The sequence below is a fragment of the Populus nigra genome, chromosome 15 (genome assembly GCF_951802175.1).
Source record: "Populus nigra chromosome 15, ddPopNigr1.1, whole genome shotgun sequence".
NCBI classification, from domain to species: Eukaryota; Viridiplantae; Streptophyta; class Magnoliopsida; order Malpighiales; family Salicaceae; genus Populus; species Populus nigra.
This window is the reverse complement of record NC_084866.1, coordinates 11,000,424-11,028,083: the sequence shown is the minus strand read 5'-3', so window position 1 is coordinate 11,028,083 and position 27,660 is coordinate 11,000,424. Positions and strand designations below refer to the sequence as shown.

Sequence of the window (27,660 nt, the reverse complement as noted above, 5' to 3'; positions counted from 1 at the left end):
TAGTGAATAAGCAAATAAATTAAATTCATTTTATTACTATTACGTGGCCACATATTTTTTATTTTTTTATGTAAAATAAAAAAACAAATAAAAAACAAATAAATCAAACTAAATAAAATTAAATCAGTGTTTTTTATTCCTGACTCTGGCGTCAGTGAATAAATAAATCAATTTATTTTTCATACATGCACATATATTTTTTTCTTGATAAATAAAATAAAATATAATGAATAAGAATAATATAAACTTAAACCAATATTTTACTCCCGACTCTGGCGTTGGTGAATAAACCGGTAAATTTATATTATTTTTATTCATGTTTAAACATTATTTTTTTATTTTTTATTTTTCTCCTTTTTTAATTTTTTTATTATTTTTGGGGCTGGGCCCAGCTCAGCCTATAGGGGCTGGACTAAGCCCAGCCGGCCCAGCCCAGTCACTAGCCCAAGCCAGTGACCCAGCTGGGCCACAGCACGCATGAACTAGTTTCATGCGTGCATGGCGTTGTGCCAAGGTAATTAATTACCTTGGCACAGTGCCTAATGCACTGAACTTACAAAACAAAAAAAAACGAATGAAAACAGAGGAAGCTTACCTTGTTGCAGTTTGCTTCGCCGGAGTGTTAGCGTATCAGGCGGCGATCAATGGCGGCGTTTCGTCAATAATAAGCTAGAATCCCTCCTCCAACCTCTACCTTTCTGCCCTCTGCTTCCTCTGCCTTTGTCTGAAAAATTGTCCCCGTGCTCTGTTTTTTTAAATTCTCCCAACTCTCTCTCGGTTCGTTTTTGTTTTCGTAGCTTTAGGCCGGTGTTGGTGAAGGGAAGCTTGTTTTCAGTATGGGGTTCCAAAAGTACTCAAAAAATGCAGTTGGTCTCTTTGTGTTTCGGGTTTCTTTCTTCTATATCTCCTCTGTTTTTTTTTATCACTCTCTCCAACCTTTTGCTCTTCGGTGCTGCTCGGTTTATATAAGGCTCGACGGGTTGATAACGGGCGGCAGGCTGAGGGTCGACCACCATTAAGGCACCCATTACTGAAGCCAACGAACAACCATTACTGCTGCAACGTTCGGCGTCCTTTACTGTAGAAAACGGTCACTGGGTTAAAGGCGAAGAAGATGAACAGCGTCTTCAAAACGACGTTGTTCGGCCATTTGTCCTTTTGATCCATGCAGTTTTGAAAGTCTTGCAATTAAACCCCTGGTTTAAACTGTAATTGGCCCCTGCATTTGCGCGCCTTTTTTAATGTAGTCCTTGGATTTTAATTTTGCAATTTAGACCCCCAATTAAACCCCAAACTTTGCTATTTCTTCAATTAAGTCCCTGATTTCACTAATTTAATTAAATCCAAAGTCCAATTAAGTCTAAAACTTATCAATTCTCTAATTAATCCCCTGATTGGATTAATTAGATTATTTCCAAACTTAATTAAGTCTTAAAACTTATCAATTCTCAAACTAAACCCTTGATTGGATGAATTAAATTAATTTCAAGCTTAATTAAGTCTCAAAACTTATCAATTCTCCAATTAAACCCTTGATTGGATGAATTAAATTAATTTCAAGCTTAATTAAGTCTCAAAACTTATGAATTCTCTAATTAAACTCTTAATTGGATTAATTAAATTAATTCCAAGCTTAATTGGATTAATTCCAAAGTTTAATTAAACCCCAAAACTTCCAATCATTTTGTCCTCAACCCAAATTTTAATTCATTCTTCATTTACTTGTTTTTTCCATCATTATTATTATTTTTTTCATCATTTTTTTTTCTTTTCAGTAAATAAAATAATTAAAATAAAATGGTCAAAAATTGGGTTATGACAGCTGACACGTGCCATCAGCATCTTTTTGTTGTTTTAATTATATGTATGTATCAAAAAACAACATCACCCCTAAGACCAAATAGTTATTGCAAAAAAAACCATTTATGAAATGATGAATTAACCCCTGTAAATATGCTTTGAGAATTTTGATTTTAAAAGTGATAAAGTCATTACATTGTACTTACAAAATTAAAAAATAAAGAAGACCCCTAGTCATAGTTTTCTCTTAAGAGTATTAAAGTAAATCAACTTTACATAAAATTTAGGAAATAACCAAGATGTCCATTACCAATTTTAAAATGGCAAATGAACCCTGTGAAAATACAAATTTATTCCTATTGGCAGTTCAATAGTTTTTTTAAAAGGATAAATACAAAAACCTGGTATTATAATTCACAATAATTTATGTCTATTGCACATAACTTTGACCACGAGTTTAGTTTCTATTCATTTATTTTGTTACATTTAAAGCTTCTAGTTAAAACTATTATCGCAAATGGAATTTATTATATCATTTCAAACAATTTCTTGTTGTTTCCATGGAAAGGATTTTTAATCATTTTAGTCGTATTTACTATTGAGATACAACATTATGGTATATATGCAACAGTACCGTAGATGGCTTCAAGTATAGTGGTGTTCCATTTAATTAATCTAGTGTCGGTAAAAGATTATATGGTTGCTTCTAAAATTGATATACATAGTGGTTCTATATAAAGTTAATCTAAGAAAAATGCTGAACATATATAGAAAGGGATATTGCTTAAAATATCACTGAAAATTGAAAAAAAATTCCTTTAGAATTTCGATGTAATTGTCTTAAAAAATGCCACAAAATGAATTTCTTGTATTAGATATCAAGGAGGAGTCACAGGAACAAGAGATGAGAGTAACATTCTTCAAAGGGAGGTTAAAAGTGTGCGTGTTCATTGTTAGTCCTTCTACACTATGTGTACGTGATGCAATGAAGAATAATCTTTCTCTATCCTCTAGACTTCTATGCAACTTTTCCGAGAATAAGAAGATATACAAAAATTAAAAACATGTTATCTTTCTCAGTACTTTTATAAAAATAAAAATAAAAACACGAAGAAAATGTGTTTATTATCATATGTTATTTTAAAATATATATATTTTTATTTTATTTTTTGAGAAGATTGAGAAATCACTGAAATTTAGTTCCATATTCTTCACTAAGAAAAATCCAAAAGAAGCCTTGGGTTTTATTTATTTTGGGAAGAGATGTTGGATAATAAACATGTTTTTTTTTTTATCTTTCAAAAAACAGATTTTTGAGTAAAGATGAACACCAGTGAGAATTGAAAAATCAGAAAATAGTTCTCTAAACGTCGACCTAAAAAAAAGACAAGCCAGTCTAAATCTTTGTTTTTCATTGAGGAGAAATTATATTTTAAGATAAATTTATTTTAAATTTATATTACTTAAGAAAAGCAGACACCCAACAAAAAACTACAGGTGGCCTTCTTTCGAGAAAAATAAACCACAAAAGCGAAGGAAAATATCAAGTTTAGGTTGATCAACAAAAGATTTTCTTGATCACAACTCCAGCAGGTCCTCATTAACTTAGAATTCATCATACAATTGATTTAATACTGAACCCTATTACGTTACAAGTTGGCTAGCTTTTAACTATAAAAAATAGAGGGAGATTGCTTTATTTTTAAACCAAAGGAAAGAAAAACCAAAAGAAACGCAATAGAAAATTCAAGACTTTTTGAAGAAGTACCACTCATTGACCTCGGTTTCCTAATTTAATATTTTTCCAAGGATTTTCTAGCAGGACAAGAAGAAAAGGGAGGCCAGGAACCAGCACCAGGCAGAAATAACAAGAAGAAAACTATCAAATTCAAAAAGCACTCACTCCCATTTATTAATATATTAACACCAAATGGACTCAGATCCTTGGGAGGAAGAAAACATGCTTCTGTTTGTCCTTCTCTCAACCCTAGAATCTCTTCGTTGACACTGCATTATGTATATTTCATCATCAATAACCCAACCTTAAGACCCTCTTTAGTGAGAGCTGGTAAGGGGGTGGTCCTGGTGACAAGAGGATAAACTTGGATCCACAGTGCCTAAATACAATATAAGATTCAATCACTGATTGGTGCTCCAAGTCCATTACGCGAAGGAAGATTTATAATTCTACAGCACTATTTAGGCCTCACGTTTGAACTTGAACAGTACAGTACACATGCAAGTATATATGTCTATATCCATTGATCCTACTCATATAGAGCCATAGTGAATAAATATTCATAGATATAATTATTAATCTTTTTGTTGGGTCGCAGTTCTCTTCATTCTTGATAGTTTATGTTCAGTCATCAATAACGTCCATATATTTTTTCTAATTAAGAATAGGTTCTTCAGAGCCTCATCTTGATTAATGTTTCTAGGGTGAATGCTTTTTATTGATGGGTGATGTATTGAAATTGTTGAATATATATATATATATATATATATATATATATATATATATATATATATATATATATATATATATATATATATATATATATATCATTGCCACACTGAATAGAAATTTTCAATCTTTTTTTTTTTACATTAAAATGTCGATGAGTAATGGTTATTTCTATGCCATTAATACCCGTGCTCAAAAGCTACCATCTATTGACTAAACAAAGTACCCCACATAGGGAATAAGTAGTAGTTCAATTGACATTAATGTTCTCCTCCTATACGTCCCGGCCCCTCCTCCTCCCCCTTCCCTAAAGGAAAAAAAAGAAGAAAAAGGACAACGAAACAAAAGATTATTGAATCATTTTGCTAATACGAATAAAGAATGATGTTATAGAAGACTAGGCAATTGACTTTTGTGCTAATATAACCGCGATTAAAGCCGAACACTAGTTGTGGCAAATACCAACATAATTAATGTCTTTAACTTAAAAGGTGATTGCCATTTCAATTATTGTAAAGGAAGAAGAAATAACGGTGTTCATGTTACTTTTCCAAGTCATGATGCTTGGAGCCTTCCTTTATTTATTTAATACGTACCACCTAAGTTAACCTCATTCCGTTACAGATAAAGATAAGATTAATTGAGATGTTTCCTTGAAATAGGAGAACAGTGAAAACCCAAGAAAGATCAAGCATATAGCGTCACCCATGTTGACAATGATATTCTATTGGTGGACTAATACTACAACCCCAGCAAGCTAATGTATGTTCACAGCATTCTTTGAATGAGACAGTAATGACTTGATCAACCTATAATAATTGTAATTAGCCATGCGTCAATCTGCATGTCATTATCTCCATGCACTTTCTGTATAATAATGCAGAAACGCTACAAACAGACGCAGTTGCTGAGCTCAAAGTGGGTCTCTGCCCCTGTCTACAAGTTAAATTCCTCGTGAACATTGTCAACCCTTCACTACCAGAAAATTGATAAATACAAACGGAAATATCAAAGAAATATTTCCGTCAGTAAATTTTCAAGGGATTTTACCGACGGAAATATTCCCTCGGTATATACCGAGGGAATTACTGTGGAAAAAATAATTAAAACAAAGCAAAAAAAATGATGACGTGTCATTTTTACCAACGAAATTACTGACGGAATAAATTCCGCCGGTGATTCCGTCGGTAAATTTATTGGTAAATTATGAACACTGTTCATCATGTTAATTACAAAGGGAATCACCGACAGAAAATTCCGTCGGTATTTTCCAGAGAGTAAATCACCGACGGATTGAAAAGTCGTCGGTGTTATTTGGCGGTTTTCTGAAAAAATTCAATTAATTTAAAATTTTCATTTAAATATTACAGACGGAATCACCGACGGATTGAAAAATTGTCGGTAATTTTTTGGCGGTTTCTGAAAAAATTTTACGAAATTGAAAATTTAAATTAAATATTACCGATGAAATTACCGACGAAATAATTAAAAAATATTAATATTTAATTATCCGTCGGTAATGAATGCCCTTATTTCACAAGAGACAGACTCGTTTCTTATTATTATTATTCTTCTTCTTGTTCTTCTACTTCTTCTTCTTCTTCTTCTTCTTCACTATATGTAAAAAACATTATTAAGGTATGTCTTCTTCTTCTTCTTCACTTTATGTAAAAAACATCATTTCTTATCTATTTCTTTCTCTTCTTTTCTCTCCTCATCTCCTTCTCTTTTCCTCCATGCTTGGGTATGTCTTCTTCTTCTTTCTTCTTTTATCCTCTTAGTTTTTTTTTTAATTAATATGCTTAATGAAATTTTTTTTCTCTCCTTAGCTTCACTTGCAACTACATTAAGGTAAGATTTTTCTTTGTTCTTCTTTTTTCAAGATTTTTTTCACTATATTTGTTTTTTATTTTATTTTTAATTGTTTTTGTTCTTAATAATTGTATAAATGTTGTTGTAAGATTTTTTTTTCATATGAGATCAATTTTTAGTAGATTTATTTATAGGATTTTTAAATTTTTAGCAATTGCAACTTCATTTTTTTCATATGAATTTTTGTAGTTTAATTTATTTTTTTATTTTATTTATTTGTTGCAAATTTGTTTGAATTGATTTTCTTATTCTTTTTTCCAAGCATTTTGAGTATATATTATACAGTGTTAATTTAATTATTTTATAATTTTATAAAATGAATTTTTTAAAAAATGTTTTTCAATAATTACCGACGGAATTACCGACGGAATTCTGTCGGTAAATCCCTCGGTAATTCCGTTGGTAATAAAAAAATATTACCGACGCGTCTGTTCCGTCAGTAAATCCGTCGGTAATTCTATTACCAACAATTTACCGACGGACAAAAAATTACCGACGAACGATTCACCGACGGATTATTTCCGTCTTTGATTCCGTCGGTAATATAATTACCGATGGAATATGTACTTACACCGACGGAAAAATTCCGTCGGTAAAACTGTTAAATCTTGTAGTGCTTGTTAATTTCTTTCTTCTTTTTTTCTTCTTCTTCTAGTAACAAACCATGGCTATTGGCGTCCAAGAAACTGACTCGGCTCTTAGCACCTGGCAATGCCAATCGTATCATAAACATTTCTTTTGAAGAAAAAACTTTCGTTTTGCATGCACAAGTGGCAATTAATGGGGCCTAGGCGGCATGATTTTAGTCGAAATTGATCCATTTCACACGGGGATGTGAAGAGAAATTAGGTTAAGAAATTTCGTGGAAACTTCGTTTTAGAAATCAGAAAATGAGTTGAAAGCAAGCGCTCTCGATCGTATTCAGAAAAAAGAAGAGAAAAAATCAACCTGCCGCCTTCCATATCCCATATTGAAGAGTTCATATACATATTAATCCAAAAATTTAATGATGTAAGTTTTCAATTAAAAAAAAAAGACAAATCAAGTGATGAATTGTGGGATCATATTTATCACAACAGAAATTACAGTATTCAATTAATGGAACATTTCACCCCATATCATAGAGCTCTATGAAAATAGAGAGATGGATCATGGCAAGTTCTTTCTCGTCAAAGCAGAAGAAAAGACCTACTTTTTTTCCCCTTTTGTTCACATGCCCTAAAACGATCAGTACAACAAGTTTTGTAACCTACAATATTCTGATTGGTCCTTCTTTACTGTGGCCTAGGAACCTCTGTATATGGTCTCTACCAAATGCAATTTCCTTGAGATGGGAAATAGTGTTGTTGGTATCTTACGGGCAAGTACAAAGTTTGACTTCACAAGAAAGTCTACGACATAGCCGTGTGTTAGGTATAAGGTAAGGAATAGTTTTGTACAGGGATCAGAGTCAGGTGGGGGACGATGGTGTCACATAATTTGACCCTATGGATCTTCCTCTAGAGAGAGCAGCTAGTGGTTTGGATGTCACTGTTATGCTACTTGACTCGGTTGTTTTAATCATTAGCAAGCAAACTACTAATAGATCTCTCACAAGTAATATATCATATGTATTTATGGAGAGTCAAAAATAAGTTAAATCAAAACAAGGTTGTTTATTGTCTAATCAAACATGAGTTAGTACGATTGGACCCACAAAACTCTCCAGTTCAGAAACAAGAGTCTTGCTGCCTGAAATATACTCTGTCTGGTCTTGCATTTAGACACCACTAGCAAGTGAACCAAGGGTTCCACGATGTTACAAGCAAGAGAAGGATTAAGAATGAAACAGCAAGAATTTCAGATTTTTGTAGCAAGACGTTACATACTTTAGCCAAAGATTTGTTAAAAGTTAGAAGAATGTTATTTTGCACATTAAAGAATTTTATTTTGATCATTAATTCTCCAATCTAAAATGAGACGGATTATTCCAAAAAGGATGAAAACATAGTTAAAACTACTTTTTTTTTTAATTTTATTTTTCATATAAAAGCTACGGTTGTATTTAAACATCAATATATTAACAAAACCTAAAAAATATGTGTTTAACCGATAAAATAATGTATTTTTTTTATAATAATCGAGAGTATTATTAAGAAAATGGCTAAATAGATAATAGCCTAATATATAGAAGTTCTAGCTAAAAAGAAGAAGAAAAAACAAGCTTTAGAGGTTTCAAAACAGGGGAAGAAAAACAGGGTGGCAAAAAAAATAATACAATTGATTTCAGCTCCTCCTTTCTTCAAAACCAATAGCATCATAGTTGTTATGAACATCCTCGCCAACAGAGCCTGAAGAATTGTTATCAAGTCTCAGCCATAATGAGAAACTTCAAAGGACCAAGGAAAAACAGCTTTAAAGGTTTGGAGGAGCGCCATTAAAGATGATATCATTCCGATAAAGCTAAAGATTCCACACAACATAAGAGAAGAGAAGTTGTCATGAGAGATTCTGTTGTTTGCCTTTCACCATAGAAAACCATTGATAGAACATATCATCAACAGATTTTAGAAAAACACTGCTAATATCCCATCATGAAAGGAATTTCATTCATAGAGTACAAGCAAAGTGGTAATGGATGGAGAGGTGAATTGAAGATTCCAGGCTTTTATTACAAATACACATCTTGATTCCTAAAGTGTGAGGAAGTCATGCAGATCTCCAATTGACACTTTGTCTTGGACAATAAGCCAGAGAAATAATTGCACTTTTGGTGGGGCATATTTTCTCCAAACTAAAAACTAGAATGGTTAGGCACCATCGTAGAGTAGTCAATCCATCATATTGGAACAAGATTTTACTATGAAGAGGTCATCTGTATTGGGCATCCAAATCTTCATATCCAACCTGAAGCATAGCATAGTCTTGTATTCCAATAAAGATGTTAGGGGAGATAGTTACTCTTGTTCAAATTGAAACAAAGAGTGAAGTCATTACAAAGACCATGTCTAGATGTCGTTGATCCATCTACCAATGTCAACTACCAAAGCAGATTTTGAGGAAGATAAAAGATATAGCCTATGAAAGGCTATTTTCAAAGGAAAATCTCAAATCCAATTAGAGATTGAAATAATATATCTTTTGAGTGAAAACTATAACTAACTTAAAAAATTAAATTATTAAATTAGAAAATTTTATTGAATGGGAAAAGACTAAATTACAAGAATAATAAGGATCTAGTTGGAAAAAAAACAAATTTCTAGGTAAATTCAAGATAGCCTGGACTAAACCAATTTAATCAAATATTTTTCTACATGCTAAAACACTCCTACGCCATTCAATTTATATTGATAACTAGGAATTTAAATTTTAAAATATATTTGAATTCAAATTTAAAATGAATTCAAACTAGAAAAGATTTGGATTAAATTTGATTTACGACTTAATTATAGCTTTAACTTTAAAAGTTGTTATGTCATGTGTCGAGCTAACATGGAATAATGAACATCCAATGTCCATATCCCCCCCTCTTTTATTCATGGTCAAAACCATCCCACTCTTTTGCCATATAGAAAAATTTATCCACAAGGTGAGGGTAGCAGAATCTCTTTTAAGCTAGTCTTCTTCTAACTAGATTGCAACTTTATCGTTTTGTTCATGTCATCAAACCAATAATTCACATTTTTTTTCTTCATTTGGTGACTCATTCTTGATGGTCTAATAAGCTTTTAGTTTTGGACTGGGTTGTCCTTCCCATTGAAAAAATTGTAGCTTTGAAACTATTTGTTCCTTCTAATACAATCAGGCTTGTAAAAACAAAATGTTCTGATTATTCGGGTGAGGATCTGACCCAAACAGACAACATGGATGGGCTAACAGATGTTTTCATGGATCAATGGGACATGTCTAAACCCAAAAGAAAGTCAAAACTCTCAACACTTTCATGAGGTTCATGCATCAGGTATTGAGGCTTATGACCAAATTTGATATGGTTTACTTCGATGACATTATGATTTATAGCCCATTCTATATTTTTATTTAGAATATCTTCATGTTGTTTTTTACACTTTGAGAAAGGAGCAACTGTATGTGAATCGTAAAAAATGTAAGTTCTTCACTAGTATTGTTATTCTTTTAGACTTTATTGTTTCTATTGAAGATGTTCGAGATGGTCCATCAAAGATTTATGTAATTATGGAGTGGCTGACTCCAAAGAGTTCTCTTATAAAGAGTGTCTAAAGAGACGCACCTTTTAGTGGATAGATGAGGTTGAATCTAAATTTCAATTAGTGAAGTCAAAAATGGTTGATGCTTATTTATTGGCACTTTTAGATTTCAAGAAACTTTTTAAGGTAAGCTATGATGCATCTGGGTTAAGCATTGAGGGATTTCTTAACTAAGATAGGTAACCAATTGATTTTTTAGCGAGAAATTATCTAACTCAAAGAGAAATTACTTCACGTATGATTTAGAGTTTTATTCTATTATTCAAAGTCTCAAGCATTGGCGACATTACTTAGTGTAGAAGGAGTTTATCTTAATTACAAACTATATAGCTCTGAAATATATAATTAGAAAGTATAAGTTAAGTCTTCAACATACAAAATGGGTATTATTTCTATAAGATTTTACCTTTTCACTAAGGCATCATTCGGGCAGCTTAAACAAAGTGCTTGATACTCTTAATAGTTGAGTTGCTCTACTCATTACTATATGTACCCAGGTGATAGGGTTTGATGCCTTTAAAAAGTTATATTTGAACGATTCATCATTCGAGCAAATTTATGTTGAGTTGATGGATGGAGGGAAGCGAGATAACTTTATATTTGTAAATGGTTATCTATTATGTGGTTTGTAGCTTTGTATCCTAAATTGCTTTTTATGGGAGCATATCATCCATGAATTGCATTGTGAGGAATACTTGGGGCGAGATAATAAATTAGCCTTGGTATCCGTAAATTATTATTGGCCTAAACTACTAGGTCAAATATCTAGCTTTGTGAAGAGATGTGTTATTTGTTAAAGGTCTAAGGGTGTCTTATCAAATGCTAGGATCTACACTTCATTACCATTTCTTAAAGCTTTATGGCTAAATGTTAGTATGGATTTTATGTCGAGTTTACCTTGTACCTAACAAGCTATGGATTTTATTTTTGTTATTTTTTATAAGTTTTCAAAGATGGCCCATCTCATAGCCTGCTAAAAGACCGTAGATGTATCTTATATCTCACCTCTACATCAACAAGGTGGTTTGTTTACATGAAATCCCTAGATCCATCACACTAGATAGATATGTGAAGTTTATAAGCAACTTTTATAAGAGTTTGTAAGGTAAGATGGGAACTTAATTGAACTTTAGTTGTGCATATCAATCTCACAACATCGTTTTGTAGGACTGTTAGTCTTTTAAAATCAGATTTTAAGCCTGAATGCCACTGTTTAAGCTAATTTTGTTATTTTTTCTATGTTGTTTTAGATTTCTTTTTTTATTATGGTTCCGTTTTATTTTTCCTTAATGTTTTTGAGATTTAGGTTGTTTTCTAATGGAGGTAGGTTTTCCTGACCAATTTAAAAGTCTTGTAAACCTCTAAAAGAGAAAAACATCATATATTTAAATTTGAGATAATAAACTTGTGAATTTAAAGTTCATATCTGCAGTCCTTTTCACCTATTCAATTCTAGTATTTATGTGATATTATTTTTCTACTTTACTTCTATCCGCATCGCCTCCTCTCTAATTATTTTCTTTGAAAAGAGAATTGAGAAATGTTAGATGTACTCAAGACCCAGCAAGAAGCTCCAAGCAATAAGCTCCAAGCAATAAGCCACATTCCTTATCCTTGTATTTTAAATGGTCTATGGTATTTGTAAGCTAACTTCTGAAGTTTTTTCTGGTGCATACTTAATTAACGATATGGTTGAAGCTTAAGGTGCACCCAATCTTCTTTTTTAATTCCATTTCCTTCCTTTGTTGGTCTACTAGTGTTTTCTTTCTATTGTATGTTTTGCAGAAGTTTGCTTTGATATTTTATGACAATGTTGTCTGATCTTTTAAGTTTTCCTTTTCAATTGAAGAAACTTATTTTATATTGATAAGTGTTTTCATAAGGTCATCACAGATGGATGCCCCAAATCTAATATGCAATAGACCTCCCCATTAGACCTTTAAAAATCTAACTTTATTAGTGTTAATTGAATTTGGTTGTCCACAAGTGTTTCAGCTTCATATCTATGATGTCTATTGACCGAATTTAAAAGGGTATTAGGATGAGATTCTACGGGCTTTTTTCTTTGAGTTTTAATAAGTTGTTTTATCTTGGTTGACATGTGTTGTAATTGTTGAGCTAGTTCTTTTGAAATCTATTTTTTTCATACTAGCAAATCTTTTCAATAATTACGACATTCAGATTCCATCTGTCATGACTCGCTTGGCTTTGATACCAATTTATAACAAACCCAAAAATCAAAGCATGAAATTGGAAAATTTTATTAAATAGGAAAAGATTGAATTACTAGAATAATAGGGATCTAGTTGAAAATAAAAATTGGACAGATTTGAGGTACCCCAAGACTCTAAGAACTAAACCAATTTAATCAAATATTTTTCCCCATGCTAAAACACTCCTACATTATTCAATTTATACTAATAACTATCAATTTAAATTGTGAAACGGGTTTGAATTCAAATTTGAAAAGATTTGGATTAAATTTAATTTAAGACTTTGAACTTTAAAAGTTATGACATGTGTCAACCTGTCATAGACCGGTGAACATCCATCGTCCATCTCGTCTCCTATTTCATCCATCGTCAATTTCATTCCATAAGTTCATAACAAAAACACGAGCTAGTCTCACATCCCATCCATGAGATAGTAGGGTCTATTTCTTCATATATTTGTTTGTTTGTCCTTCACTTTTTTAACTTTAGTTATCAAGACAAAAATTCAATTTCATCCTTCCACATTACGTTGATTGATGATTGGGCTTGATGATTTATTTGGTTCTCCTTTTTTTTATGGGGGGTTTCACCATCTAAAAAAAAATCCTAGCATTGATTTGGATCTTGATTCCACTAAGAAGAATTTGGTTTGAATGTTTGCAAATAATTAAAATGTAAGAGGACTAAAATTGAAAGTGAGGTGAAATGGAAGTCATTTATTAAAAAAATAAAATATTTTTATTTTTTGGTCCTTTATTTCTTTTTCTTTTTTCAATTCAGCTATAATCATATATTCTCAACTACACGACTTAGTCTATAGCTAACATTATGATCTGTTTTTAGCTTATATTAGTACAAGTAATTCTCAATTTATTTTATTAAATATATGTATTAGATTTTGAGTTAATGATTAAAATTTTTATTGGTGCTAAAAAAACACTTGAACATTCTTTTTTTGTGTTAAGAAAAAATTGGTCTGGCCGTGACGTAACACGGGCCAATTATCTAGCTAACAAAAACTAAAAGAGAAAGTGAATTCATTATTCACCTCCTCACAAAACATTTTTCACATTACTTTGGCTTTTTTTTTTCAATTTCATCCTTCAATATTAGATTTATTGAGAATTAGATTTCATAATTTATTTCAATTTGTTTTCTATGAGGTTATCCTAGTCTTATGTCCCAATTCATAGATTTAACGGGTTAATCGTGGTTGACCGAAGTTTTTTTGTGTTTTTTTAATTGAATTTTTTAACTCATATTTTAATATTAAATTATTTGAGAATTATGATTCATAATTTGTTATTTCAGTCTCATGACTTGGATTATGAAATTGACAAGTTAATTTAAGTTTGTTTTTATCATCTTTTGTGTTTCTATTCGTTTTTTATGGGATTGTTAAGGTCTTATAATCAAAAACATAAATTTAACATATATTAACTTGAATTTACCCGATGTTATTAAAAATAATTATTGAACGCACAACATAGCATGGCATTAACAAATGATCTAGTCCGAAGACTAATTGGATATCTGCATTTAAAAAATAAAAACCTTCAGATATGAAAAACTGAAAGAGGAACAAAGTGAATTTATCGGGACCTAATGTCCCCAGATAATTTGTACCGTTAAATAACACTCAATGGGGCTTGATACCTTTCATCCAACATTTTCTTTTCCAATTTTTCTGCCATATGATTATGGGAATCAAACTAGTAGGAACACTTTCATCGAATTATTTTCCAATCTGTGCTATTCTAATCTTAACTCCAGAATAAACCTAGCTGAAAGACATCAAGCATAACAATTTTCCATGTCTTGAATCCTTCATGCAGGGAATGGGAATAAACTCAAGGTGGAAGCACATTCACTTGCATCCAACTGCCAGGTGAGTGGAAAAAAATGCGGAATATGGAAAGGCACAAAGTAGCCATGCATTTCACACTCATGAAACAACACAGTTTTTCATTTTCCAATTTCTTTTGATTTTGACTTAAACAAAATCCATGAACCACATAGATAAAATTAAACAATATAAATACAATAACAAAATGAACTAAAAAATGAGGAACATCTTTTCTAGCTTCATCAACTCGTACTTTGTTTGCATGAGCTGGATTGCACATATCTTGGTGATAATGCAAGTACTTTCTCATACGTTAATCATGTACATTTTACATCTCCAGATCATATATTGAACATGTATAAGACATGTCTGGGTGTAATTTTGAAAGAACAGAATTAAGGTAATGCAAAAGGTTCATAACAAATTGTTCCAAGTTTCATCCAAAATCAAAGCATAATACAACGTTCTCTCACTCAAGATATAGCTCGGAACTCTTTGATTATGATTTCACTTATATATACACGTCCTCCTCATAAAAAACTTGGTCCAACATCATATAATAGTAGAAATTGCCCAAGGTAAATGACTTCAATCGATTCGAACAAGTAAAAACCTGCATGAGAAAGTTAAAATCACTTTGTTTCCATAGAGACCAATTCATGTGAAAGGAGTGATCCAGAATTATTTGATAAATGAACAATAGATTCACAAAGAGGATAACTTACATTCCGCTTGTACATCCACAGCCCTCTTTGTATAATGTATGTTTCCAGGTAAAATCTGGTGTGCTTATAACTGCACTCTGAAAAGAACAATCCTCGTTCATAGCAACATTAAATATAAGATTCATGATTGCATAATAATAATATTAGCCTGGAAATATTCCAGAACTAGTAAGGTGGCATTAGACGGAGAAGTCTTTTTTATTTATTAACTTTTATTTCCCCTTTTTTCTGCCAATATGACGATCAAGAAAAGAAAATTGACCGCCTCAGAACTGGAATTATTTCACGTTGATTGGAGTAGCCATGTTCCGCAGTTTCCGAGAAATCTCTGAGAATGAAGGTCTCTCTGATGGATCTGAGGACCAACAACTTTCCATCAAAGATTTCCACTCCGGATCACACCATGTGGGAATTTGAGGACGTAATGTGTTGTTAACAATTCCTCCTAAGAATCAGAAGGAAGAAACAAGCAAACAAAGAACAATCGAATACACAAATAAATCACGGCATAATTTGACATAATTAAAGTATAAATATCTCTCGCTTATCAATGTAAAAAAAAAAAACAAGTGCAAAATTCAGAGCAGCCATATGCATAAACAGGTATTGTAAACACTTCTGCAGATATGACATGGAATCTCCTGATGCATTGACTCGCTACTAACTCAAAAACTAGAATGGAAAATCTATAGATACATGCTTCCATTGAAGAGTTTGGAACAAACTTCAAAAACATATGCCATAAACATTGGGGCAAGCTAGAGGAAAAATAAATTAAAGAGCACCATTAAATTTAGAAAAAACTTAAAATGCAGGATAAACATAAGCTTTCAATATTTCTTGACAACTCGTCTGCTTTCCAGTTTAGGTTGTGTGGTTTCTTTGTTCACAACAAGGCTTACTGTTTCCCATACGAATAAATTAGTCCAAGTCTGATTTATACCCCCACACACACACAAATATGTAACATCAAATCAGGTCCAGCTCTAAAGTTGATTCACATGACATAAGAACAGATCATTGACATGGTACATATAAATCTTAGAGGTCATGGTGCTCCATCTATTTACAGCCCACATCTTTCTTCTGATCTCAAGGAAGATTGTCAGTAGGTACCTATGATCTTCAATTTCTCTTTCTCACAGTGTGAACTACTAGCAGTTCTAAACAGGACTATGGGAATGAAAGAATAGAATAAAGTATTCTTCCTCTCATCGACTGGTCACTCATGCTGAGACTAAAACAGAGTCCATTGATAGTCACTAGTCAGCCATCAACACAGAATGCATGGTGGACCAATGAAAAACTGCCCTTACTAAAAATGTACCAGAGTTAGCTCAATATTGTTAAAATATCCAATAAACATAAATTAGAAATCAGAAACCCATTGGTTTACCCTATGAAAAGCCTGCTGTCAAATATCTAGAGCATCCAGGTCCCCACATGCAATTAAGGAAATGCAAAAGTCAAGAGCTATGTGCTTTATTTTGTATTAAAGAGACATTATTCAGAGTATTAGAGTGAAGTGGTTAAAAAGGAAAGATAAAATTGGAGAACTATGGGATCTAAATCCCTGTTAAACTTAAAGACAATTTCTGTATAAAAATTAAAAAGCATAGTTAGGTAAGCTGTATGTAGTAGTGCTGGCGATGTCAAAGTAATATGTCCATGAAATACATGAAGTAAAAGCTATAATGAGCATTAAGGTGAAAATTTAAATGAATAAAAAGATCATATAAAATGCGTGTATGAGTAGGAAGGTGGTGATGACACTCATTGAGAATAAATCAAGGGAGAATCATATTAATTGGTTTAACAGTGCTCAAGAAAGGCACGTAGATGCTCCAATGCAGAAGAATTAAGCAGCTCCTACATCATCCTTGCATCCATGTGGTGCAGTTTAAGGGCTTTTAAGGTGTTTCCCTGACTGATATACTCAGAGATTCAGACACTCTTTAGTTGTCAAAGCTTTGTTTCTTGTTCTTTTCTGTTCATTTCGATGGTTTCTTATCTCGAAATTTAAATATCTGTTCGCTTCTCATCAATACTACTAACTTTATCTAAAAAAGAATTGAGCAGCTAAGTTTCCAGAGCAATTCAAAACACCATACCCTGTAGGCATCCAAAATTTTGACCCATGCCCAAATATGTCTTGAATTTGTAAAGTGAAGCCTGTACTAGGATATAACCTAATTTCCATTGGCTTTCCTGATTCTTCATCACCTAGATATTGCATGCTTCTTTAGTGTTCATGCTGCACAGAGACATGGTTATCCAAAAATACATGGTAACACCAATTCAGGTTCAAAGTCCTTTAATTTACACTCGACAAGCAAGACATCTAAAAACCCAGGTTAAAAGAATCTAATCTTCCATCCATGTGTTGATAAATGAACACTTTCCTATGAGTATATGGAAAAATAAATTATATTGCAATTGATATCCTTATTCATTATACAAAAACATGGATGCTTACCAATTATGGAGGCGCAATGCTTGTTAGCATAAGGTTCTTCTCCTGTAAGCAATTCCCACATAACAATCCCAAATGAATAAACATCAATCTACAACACAAGATAATAAGATGTTACTTCAACTAGCCAAGACAGGAAAGAAAAATTAGTTTAGGCATTTTTATCTGAGCATAATATTACCTTCTCTGTTACCATGTGGTTTTTGCCACTCAAAAGCTCAGGTGCCATCCAGGGCAAAGTTCCGCGAACACCACCTGAGACTAACGTGTGTTGTTTCACCTTTGACAAGCCCAGATCACCAATCTAAGAATGCAAAATGTGTTAGATGCCAAATTCAGGCCCTTCAGAAATGATTACCATTATTAGAAGAACATAAACTACAACTTTGAAATGAATCAGCCAGGAAATTCATAGAGCTGAACACCAAATAAACATCAAAAGCTGAAAAAAAACACCAGGCTTCAACTGTTGTCCACTTAATTACAGGAAGCTGGCCGTTAAAAGCACTTTTAAAAAAAAAGCAGGGACAGCACAGAGAAATAAAATGAATCTTGGTTAACAGAAGAAGAGATTAACCCAAGTTTAGACCTCAGTTCTACAATCATTTCTATTTCAGCATACCTTGCAAACTGGCCGTTGCGGATCTCTCATATTTACTAACAGATTCTCACATTTCAAATCAAAATGAACAATGTTCTTCCCATGCAAATACTCCATTCCAAAAGCAGCATCCATAGCTATGATGAGTCTCTTGCGACGATCAATGGTTCTGTTCAAAATATTACGGTGTTACAGATTCTAACTCAGAATGTTTGTTTGTATACTATCTTTTTCCCCCAAGTAATTACGTTTTAGTAAAGCAAGCTTCATTGACAGTTGACAAAGAATAAGAACTCTTCTAACAACGTGAGATAGAATATTCAAATGTGCAAACTCATGACATCACCAACAGCATGGTTACCTGTCCTTCTTCTGCAAAAACTGTTTCAGAGATCCATTAACCATAAACTCAGTAACAGTTGCTAAAGATCCATCAGGGCCATCACGAACAATACCATAGAAAGAAACAACATTTGGATGGTGTAATGAACTCAATATCAAAGCCTCCTTCCAGAAATCTGCAATCTACAAAAGCAACATTAATGCAATAATTACCATCAATCAACAATTCACTACAATACAGTGTGTTCATATTAGCAACTATAATTTGGCATCAAATCCAAAGAGAATTATTGCAGGTGATTAATTTCATAAGTGAAAACTGTTTGAGATGCAAAATATCAACTCCTCTCCAAAAAGATACACTATAAGGTCGTGGCATAATTGAATATATGCATAAAAAAATGGGAAAGATGAAGAATAAGAAACTCTCAAGAATCTGGTGAAGTTGCCATCAATAAGAGACATGAATGCATCAAATCTCCTATACAAGTTGTCAAATATGTATAATATAGTCACACACTAAAGGTTTGCTCCTTCCTCGATTCATACACAAGTATCAAAGAACAAAGAAGCAGATATTCAAAGCAAAACACAAACTTCACGTTATAAAGGTCATGATTCAATTTCCCTTTTCTTTTGCTTCAAACAAACTAATTATGCCATTTTTACAGTTATTCTAGATAAACTTAACTCGCACATCATTTTCTACTCTTGCATATTTAGGAGTGTTTGAGCGTGTGGTAGCAGTTGCAATTCAAAGTGTTTTTCGTTCAGAAATGCATCAAAATAATGTTTTTTTTATTTTTTTTTAAATTATTTTTGACATCAATACATCAAAACGATCTGAAATCATAAAAACAAAATTAATTTTAAGAATAAAAATTCAAAATTTTGAGGAACACGGTTTCAACGACGTTCCCAAACACTGCTTTAAACACCATGACCCAGCAACACCAAAATTACCACAAGCCTCCCTTTAACACTGCTTTTAAGTACCACTAGCTCACATGCACATGCACAAGCACATGTAACACATTGCGTCACCTGAGACTAAGTCAATCTTCCAGAACAAGGCAATGATTAATAATATAAACAAAAAATTATCAGAAGAATATGGGTCCTACCAAGCGCTCTCTTTCAGCAGGTCTCCCAGCAAAGCAGCTGGCTTTTATTCTCTTTATAGCCACATCAGAACCCTTCCATTTCCCATGATGAACAGCTCCATAAGTTCCACAGCCTAATACACGAATCTCCTCCAAATCATCATTTTTTATTGTCTGGACACAGAATCAACCTATTGTTAAAAACACAACACACAAAACAAGAAAGTGTAGATAGCAAGGTACAATAAATAAGATGAATATGCAACATTAAACAAAACAAGCATTCGTAGATAGCAAGGAACAATAAATAAGATGAATGTGCAACATTAAAACACCAATGATGTGATTGTGACAGCAGGCGGGCACCTGCAATCCCCTTTCTATAGCTTCTGCCTCGGCTTTTGTCGGCTCAATTTTGTTGTTTATATTTTCATTGTCAGAGCTCAGCTCTGCTTCTTCATGAGTGTTCTGTTAGACATGCAACGCATTAGAAAAAGATAACATGTTGTGAAATGCTTTTTGAGCAAAGAAAAGTTCAGTTCATTCTCACCACAGCTTCAGGCTCCTTTTCATCTATTTCTCCTGATACTAAATCATTCTTTGCAGGATCAGCATTTTCTTCAACTCTAGCTTTCACCTCTTCAGCCTCTTCCAGTGCTGCCTTCTTTACAGAAGCTATTAAATCAGGTAAGAAATTCATACGGCTAATTGACAGATTTGGTTCTCCAAGAACAGCAGAAGGATCTTTTTCTCCCGCTTTCACTGTATCGCCACTTTCTTCAACTAACCTCAAGAAATTGGAATTGAGAGACTCAGGAAATGCTGCCTGGCCATTAATATCAGCAATCATATCCTGCTCCGGGCAAGGTACATTTGGCACATCCAAGTTTTCAACCTTTGCGTGATTTTCTATGCCAAGGACAATCTTTCCCTCCATCTTTGATGCTTTGGTAACAGTGTTATTACATAACTCAGGGTTGCAACCAGAAGTAGCTATATTTGCAGATGAGTTTAGCATTTCATGCGGGAGTGTTGGTCGAATGGGTTCTGGTGGAAAAGACTGCTTATTTTCTAGCCCATAAGTATTTGGATTCAATTTCATCATGTGACCATAAGAATATTCCAAGGAAGTTGTCCCATCAAAAACAAGCATTTTCTGAGAGGACTCAACCCAAGGTTGCTGACTATCTATGCCAATGCCATTCCTTTGACTACCACTAAGAAATGATGGATTAACAGCACCATTTATCTGCAGACCTGCACTGGACGCTTCATAAGGAGTTCCATGCACTGGATTTTGAACATTTCTCCGTAAAGTCTGTGGATGTGCATGTCCATGTGGCAATGAATGAAGATTCTCTGGCCCATAAGCGCAAGGAAAATTCCCATGCTGTACTGAACGTTCTTCAGGAGGTGAAACGTGTAGGTTGTGGACAGCAACTGCACCTTGATCGTGAAAAACACCGTTGCCCAATTCAGGCCCAGGCTGGTGGTGCGAGGACATATGATGACCATCCACCAAATTTCCATGTCCAAGGGGATAATTCATGCCTGGACCATCTACAATGTACTGATCATTGAATCTTGTGGCTCCAGATATATGTGTTCTGGCTTCATCAGTGCAGGGACTCAACTGATGCTGGACAATCCATCCTCTGTCATGGCCTTGAGTGTCACTGTAGACAGCTCGGGGATCATTCAGCTCTCTGGGATAGACTGGGTGGTGCGCCTTTGCATCTGCGTTTAGCATGAAAGCCTCCCTATTCGGAGGACAGTCAGCACCAGGATTAGCAACCTGAGGGACTCCGTTTCCCATGCTGGGTTGCTCGAAATGCAATTGATTTCTTGGGAAAGGCCCCCTGCAGTGCTCACAAACAATGTTCCCTTCAAAATTACCGGGACCATGCGGCAAGTTACCAGGAAAACCACCCTTATGACCACATACGCCTCCAGCAGGCATCCATACTACATTTTCGGAATATTGTGGCTGGTGGTCATAAGGGGTGTGTTGATTTAGCTGCGACCGAGCACATTCTTCAAGCATTCTATCCATGCCTTTATCGGGTAAATCCCCAAACTGCATACGGTAACGCGAAGAAGGGGGTGAATTTGGAAACTCTGATAATGATCTTGGATCATGGTGTCCATGATGCCTAGGAGAATAATATGCAGGGCTCCATGAACTCTCCATTTCATTATACCTTGGAGCAATAGTAACATGATGCAAGTTGTGCTGTGATATTGGCATCTCACCACTCCTTTGGCTAAGGAGACCACCTTCTAGACTCAATCCATTAAAAAACTGTTCTTGTAAATGAATATCATCAACTGGACCAATCAAAGGGGAGTCAGCATGCTGCCTTCTAAAATCAGGCCCATCATTCAAATTATTCAGCGCATCCACATACCTCCTCTCGCTCTCCCTCCCATCCCCATCAACATAATGCGCCGAACCATCTTGGTCTGTATTCAAAAACAGAAAAATCCTAAGCCTGGTGAAACCATCCCCAGAACCCAATTTCTCATACTCCTCCATCATGTTAGTCACATCATCATCATTCACAACCGAAACTAATGCATCAAGATCCTCATCAGGCTGCTGATACTTCAACACCACCGCCCCATCATAAAGCTCTCTCATTTTACTCATCAACTCCTCATAACTAATATCCATAGGCAAACTCACAATCCGCGTCTCTCCACCCACATAACGCAATTTCCCATCTTGAGGTCGAGGCATTATGCTACCTAAGAAACTACACAATAACTTAACACGGGGAGTATCATCGTTGGAACCAGGGTTGGAACCAGCTGTGGAATTAGTGGTAGACATTGGTGTATCCATAAAGTGAAAGGCTTGCTGGTTATCAACAGGATTAACAGCCTTGTTCAAGCATTCAATTCTTTTATTACACATGAATCATCACCTCACAACACATCAATACTAACAGCTTTATCAGACTTGAATGCATACAATACTGATTCTTCATTAGGCAGCTCATAAAAAAACCCTTAAATCATCAAAACCATCCATATCAAAAGTCGTTTCCAACTAATGCCGCCACCACCCCACCAATAAAAACGAAGATAAAGAAACCCTAAATTAAATGTTAAGACAACAATCTAAACCAAGAGAAACTATTGTTTTAAACAACTCAAAATATCAAAAAGAACCCTCCTTTAAGAACCCAGATTCGATCGTGTAATATAAAAGGAAAAAAAAGAAGAAGAAAGAAAGAAATCCTAGATTCTAAAAGAAAGTAAAATACCTGGTGAATAAATAGATAAAAATGAAAAATAGGGTTCTTCCAAGATTGGATTAAAAATATGTCGGTGTGTTGTGTGAATTGGTTTAGTGGGATTTCAGAGAAAAGAAAGAAAGAAAAATAAGGAAAAAATTGGGGAGGGGGTATGGAGGGAGAGGCCTGAGGATGAGGGTTGGCTTGCGGTGTGACAGTGATGATGAGAGAGAGAGAGAGAGAGAGAGAGAGTGCAACGGCTGCTTGCCAGGTAGTGTCACACGTGGCAGCCTCTTCCTTTCTGTTTTCGTTACTTTTCTTTGGAACATAAAGGTTTTTGTTTTCAACATGGAAGAGGCCAAATTCTTGGAGTTGGAGGGTGAGGGTGGTGGACAACTGGACACGGTATGCATGCTGCGTGTTCAAAACTCCTTACCTTTTCACATTATACGGAGCGTTTGTTGGCTGGACCATAATAATAATAATAATCTACCTCGCTTTTTTAAAGAGTGTCTAGGAATATGATAATATTTATTTTAAAAAAAAACAATTGGTTTAAAAATATATTTAAATAATTTTAAAAAAAAATTGATAGTACATCTCAACAATTCAAAATTATAAATTAAAAAATTAAAAATTTTAAAAACATTTTTTAAACACAAAAACAAACACATTGATCTACCACTTTTTAATACCTTTTTCATATTTTATTAATTAATTATTACAATTACAAGTAAATTTAAAAGGCAATTCATTAGAGGCATGAAAGTCTTTAGGTCTTTTCTTGTAAGAGTGTATTTACCAAAGTAATCTTGTAGGGAAAAAAAATAGCTTTATGTTCAGGGGTATTATTATGATTTTGATTTTTGTTGCATAATAAAATGTTGAATATACTCTTGAGATCAAAATTTAAAAAAAAAACACAAGTTTGCAAGATAAAAAAATCATATTATTAAACTTTGAAAAGTCGATGAATCTATTCTTGAATTTAGCGTGTTAACTAGATTTACGAGTTTAGCGGGTTTAACTTTTTTTAATTTTATTTTTGTTTTATATTTTGATATTAGGTTAATTGAGAATTTCACAATTTTTTTTCTTTTTTTTATGGGGTTATCATGCTCTAAAAACAGTCTTAGTATAAGTTTAGTGCTTGATTTTTCACTCGTCTATTTTTGTTATCATATAAATAAACAAATAATAGTTCCAAAAAAATAAGTTATTAATTTGAGTAAAGTCCATGATCTGGTTTGTCGATTTGGTGAGTTGAACTTTTTTTTTTTTGTTAAATTCATTTGTTTCAATGTCATTCTTTGACATTGGGTTGTTAATAGTTGAGTTTCATAATTTATTTCGTTTTGCATTTTATAAGGCTATCGCTATTTTAGAAAAAATCTTGGTATTGAGTTGATACTCGATTTTGTCAATTGTCTATTTTTGTTATGGTATAGTTAAATAAAAAATAGTTTTGATAACAAAACAAATTATTAATCCTAGTGGAGTCCATATGACTTGGTTCGTGGTTTTGATGCGCTGACCTGGGCTACTCGATTCATAGGTTTGGCGGGTTTATACATCGAACCCAATAATTTTTTTCTAGTTTTTTTGTTATTAAATTTTTATAATTATTTTTTTTATTTCATCTTTTAATATTATATTTGTTGAAAAACAAACTTCATGAAATAGTTTACAAAAATAATAGAGTTATTAAATTCAGTGAAATACATGACCCAAGTCACAGGATGATTGGGGTCAATTCAATTTGGTGTCATCTCTTTATTTTTTTAAAAAAAATTTCATCTTAAATTTTTTTAAAAAGTTAAGCCATGTTTTTTCTTGATCATCCAGGATATCTTTAGACCCATGAAACTGATCAATTGACATCAAATTAGCTCTTACACGATTTAATTGAAAGCTAAAGTTAGACAGGAAATAAAGTTATTAAACGTGACTGAACTTATTATTTATGTTACGATGTTGTATATTTTAATAACATTTATCTTTTAATTTTTTAACTTATTTTTTAGTTAAAATTAATGATTTTTTGTATTTATTATCATAAATAATATTTTATTTATTTAATTAAATATATTTTTAGTTTATAATTAGAATTTTTTTTAAGTAAAAAAAATATGTTGAAAAAAAATTCTAAGATCCCGACAAAACACTAGCCACGTGGCTAATTAAAATAAACTAAAAAAATATAGTGAAATTATTGTATCAAAAACATTGTAACCCCAGGCACAAGGCATTGTGTGCTACGATAGTGATTTCACAGGTTTTTTTTTTTTTTCCAATTCTGCTCCCGACAGCAATCTGGTGTTGACTTTTGATAACGTGTCAGTCATCCATTGAGTGACCCAATGAGCTCGTGGAATATTCTTCGTATAAACGACCTAAGATGTTCGATTCCGTATAAAGGTCAATTCTCCGGTCCAAACCCTACCACACGCGCAGGCGTTGTAGTCAATCTCACTCTGGCTTTCTCGTGAGAAATCACGTGGGCCATGAACATGTGAAGCCAGTAGTAAAGTTCCAGGTGGCATAATGTATGACACGTCAGTCACCAACCTGTGAAGGGAATGGTAGTGGTGGTGTCATGAGATAGAGCAAGAGGACTCGAACTTTTGTGTACTCGCTTTCTTGTCCTTTCACTTGCATTCTTCAGCTTCGTTCTTTGGTGACCGCTGTCTCGTTGTAAATAAATATCCAAACCTCTTCTCAAGTATTTTCATTTATGCCATCTTCAAAGGAGATTTTTTTTCTCCAGCTTTTGGCTCTTTCTGCAATTTGTGTCTTTTGCGGTTTTGGAGAGAATAGATTCCACAAAAGCTCTTGGAATCTCTTTCAATGAGGTCATTTTCATATTCAATTATGAAAACTTTAATTTGGAATTTACTAGAGTGAGCAATCTTTTGGGGTCGGTTTTATAAAAAAATAATTTTATTATTTTTAAATTGTTTTAATGTACTGAAATTAAAAATTAATTTTTTAAATGAAAAAAATATACTATTTTAATGTATTTCCAACTAAAAAACATTTTAAAAAACAACCATAACTACAATCTCGGTGGCCCAGTGGTAAAAGCTTGGAACTAAGAGATTTGCTCCCTCTGTGGTCTCAGGTTCGAGCCCTGTGGTCACTAGAGCCTTACATGATCGTTAACTTCAGGGTTCATGGAATTAGTCGAAGTGCGCGAAAACTAGTCCGGACACCCACATTAAACTAAAAAAAAAACATTGCAATAGTTTTTTTATATATATAAATGTTTCCAGTCAACTTATATATTCATTTAAATCAAGTTTATTTCTCAGATAATCTTAATAACACCTTTTTTATATGGATTAGTTTGAGAATAATTTCTCTAAATTATATTTTGAGAAATTAAACAGAGAGTAAAGAGAGAAAACAAATCTTCTTGACCAGAGCACACATCTTGGTTTTGATTTTGCTTATGTTAGCATGATTTTTTTCAGGGCAAGCAAAAAAATTAAAAAACTGATTAAACTGAGAAAACCAGAAAAAAATAACCGAAAAAATCAAACCATGAAAAAAACCTAATTAAACTGATTAAAATTTTGAAAAAATTGACCGGTTCGGTTTTATAACCCTGAAATCAAAAAAACCAAATCGAACTGAACCCAAATCAGAAAAAACCAAGCCAAACCCAAAAAATCGAGCCAAACTGGAAAAAACCAAGTCAAACCGGTTTAAAGCGGTTTCGGTTTAAAAAAAAAAATTAATTTAATTATTTTTTTAATAAAAATCAAACCAAACCAAAAATAATTATCTCTAATTCTCTCTTATTCTTTCTCTGTTTTTGTGCACGAGTAGATAGAGCATGATGATTCGCCTTGTTTTTTATTCGAATAAGGAAAGTAGTAATGTATAATAAATTAATTTTAGTGGTAGCCAATGGGCAAGTGATAATATATATATATATATATATATATATATATATATATATATATATATGAAAGTATTTCAAGTGGTAGCATTGCCGTATAAGATGATTTAAGAGGTAGAATTAATATAGAATGCTGGCAAAAGTTACAATATAGCCGTTATATGCAAATGTCATGCAAAAAACTACAGCAGTTGTTTAGTGTATTAAACACACGTACAAAGTGTTAATTTACATGTTGCGAAACGACACAAAAGAAGAGATCTTTTTCATATCCAAAGCAAAAAGCAATCAGAGTTCAATTTGAATAATGCCATCAGAAATATATGATGTATCTGATGGCATTTAGTTTTCTCCATTTTGATTTATTAAAAACATAGCTTACACCAATCATAAAAAATAAAATGGTATGCTATTCAACAATACTAATCTTTATACATTCTATAGCGGACCTCTTGATCACGTGGTCAAGCAACTCTCAACAAGGTAGATAACAATCCATAAAACTGAAAATCAGGTTTGATAGAACCTTGACCCAGAGATAACTATGTACCTATAAACCAAAGATATTAGAAAAAAACTTGGATTCATAAATAACCTTGTATCTAAAAATCATAAGTATACGAATGACATCATGAAACCAATTAGTCTTCAATAAGTCAGTATACGATCTTTGTTCTTACAAAACAACGTTGTTTTGCCACAAAAAAAAAACTCACGTTTATTCTTTAACTTAATGCTCAAATTTGCATCTCAAAAAAAATTATAACAGTCTCCTCTAACTAATACTAATGGACCCCTTTTGATTTGCAAACTAACGGACCTAAACTAGTAATCAACTAACATAAATTCAATAATGAAATAAATCCCTAA

The 27,660-nt window shown here is 33.1% G+C and overlaps 1 protein-coding gene across 3 annotated transcripts; it reads right to left on the bottom strand.

Moving 5' to 3' along the window:
* Positions 1–14,686: 14,686 nt before the first annotated feature.
* Positions 14,687–23,228, bottom strand: LOC133674614 (uncharacterized). 3 transcript variants are annotated; one of them, XM_062095827.1, is made up of 10 exons: positions 22,917–23,223; positions 20,198–22,658; positions 20,014–20,115; positions 19,669–19,821; positions 18,564–18,727; positions 18,224–18,371; positions 17,783–17,905; positions 17,605–17,692; positions 15,129–15,573; positions 14,687–15,016 (listed from the first exon to the last, which is right to left on the bottom strand). In XM_062095827.1, exons 2-9 carry the CDS (start codon positions 22,562–22,564, stop codon positions 15,407–15,409), a joined length of 3,312 nt encoding a protein of 1,103 aa, XP_061951811.1. In that variant the 5' UTR covers positions 22,565–22,658; positions 22,917–23,223; the 3' UTR covers positions 14,687–15,016; positions 15,129–15,406. The 3 variants fall into 3 exon arrangements, with proteins under 3 accessions (XP_061951811.1, XP_061951810.1, XP_061951812.1); XM_062095826.1 differs by having other exon boundaries at positions 20,198–23,223; XM_062095828.1 differs by lacking the exon at positions 14,687–15,016 and having other exon boundaries at positions 15,499–15,573; positions 17,605–17,646; positions 20,198–23,228.
* Between the last annotated feature and the right edge of the window lie 4,432 nt (positions 23,229–27,660).

Coding starts and splice junctions, on each gene's coding strand:
- LOC133674614 (XM_062095826.1), bottom strand. CDS start 22,564: ATGTGTAATAAAAGAATTGAATGCTTGAACAAGGCTGTTAATCCTGTT. Junction 20,116..20,197: donor AAAAGGAGCCTGAAGCTGTG/GTGAGAATGAAC, acceptor CATGTCTAACAG/AACACTCATGAAGAAGCAGA. Junction 15,574..17,604: donor GCATTGCGCCTCCATAATTG/GTAAGCATCCAT, acceptor TCTGATTCTTAG/GAGGAATTGTTAACAACACA.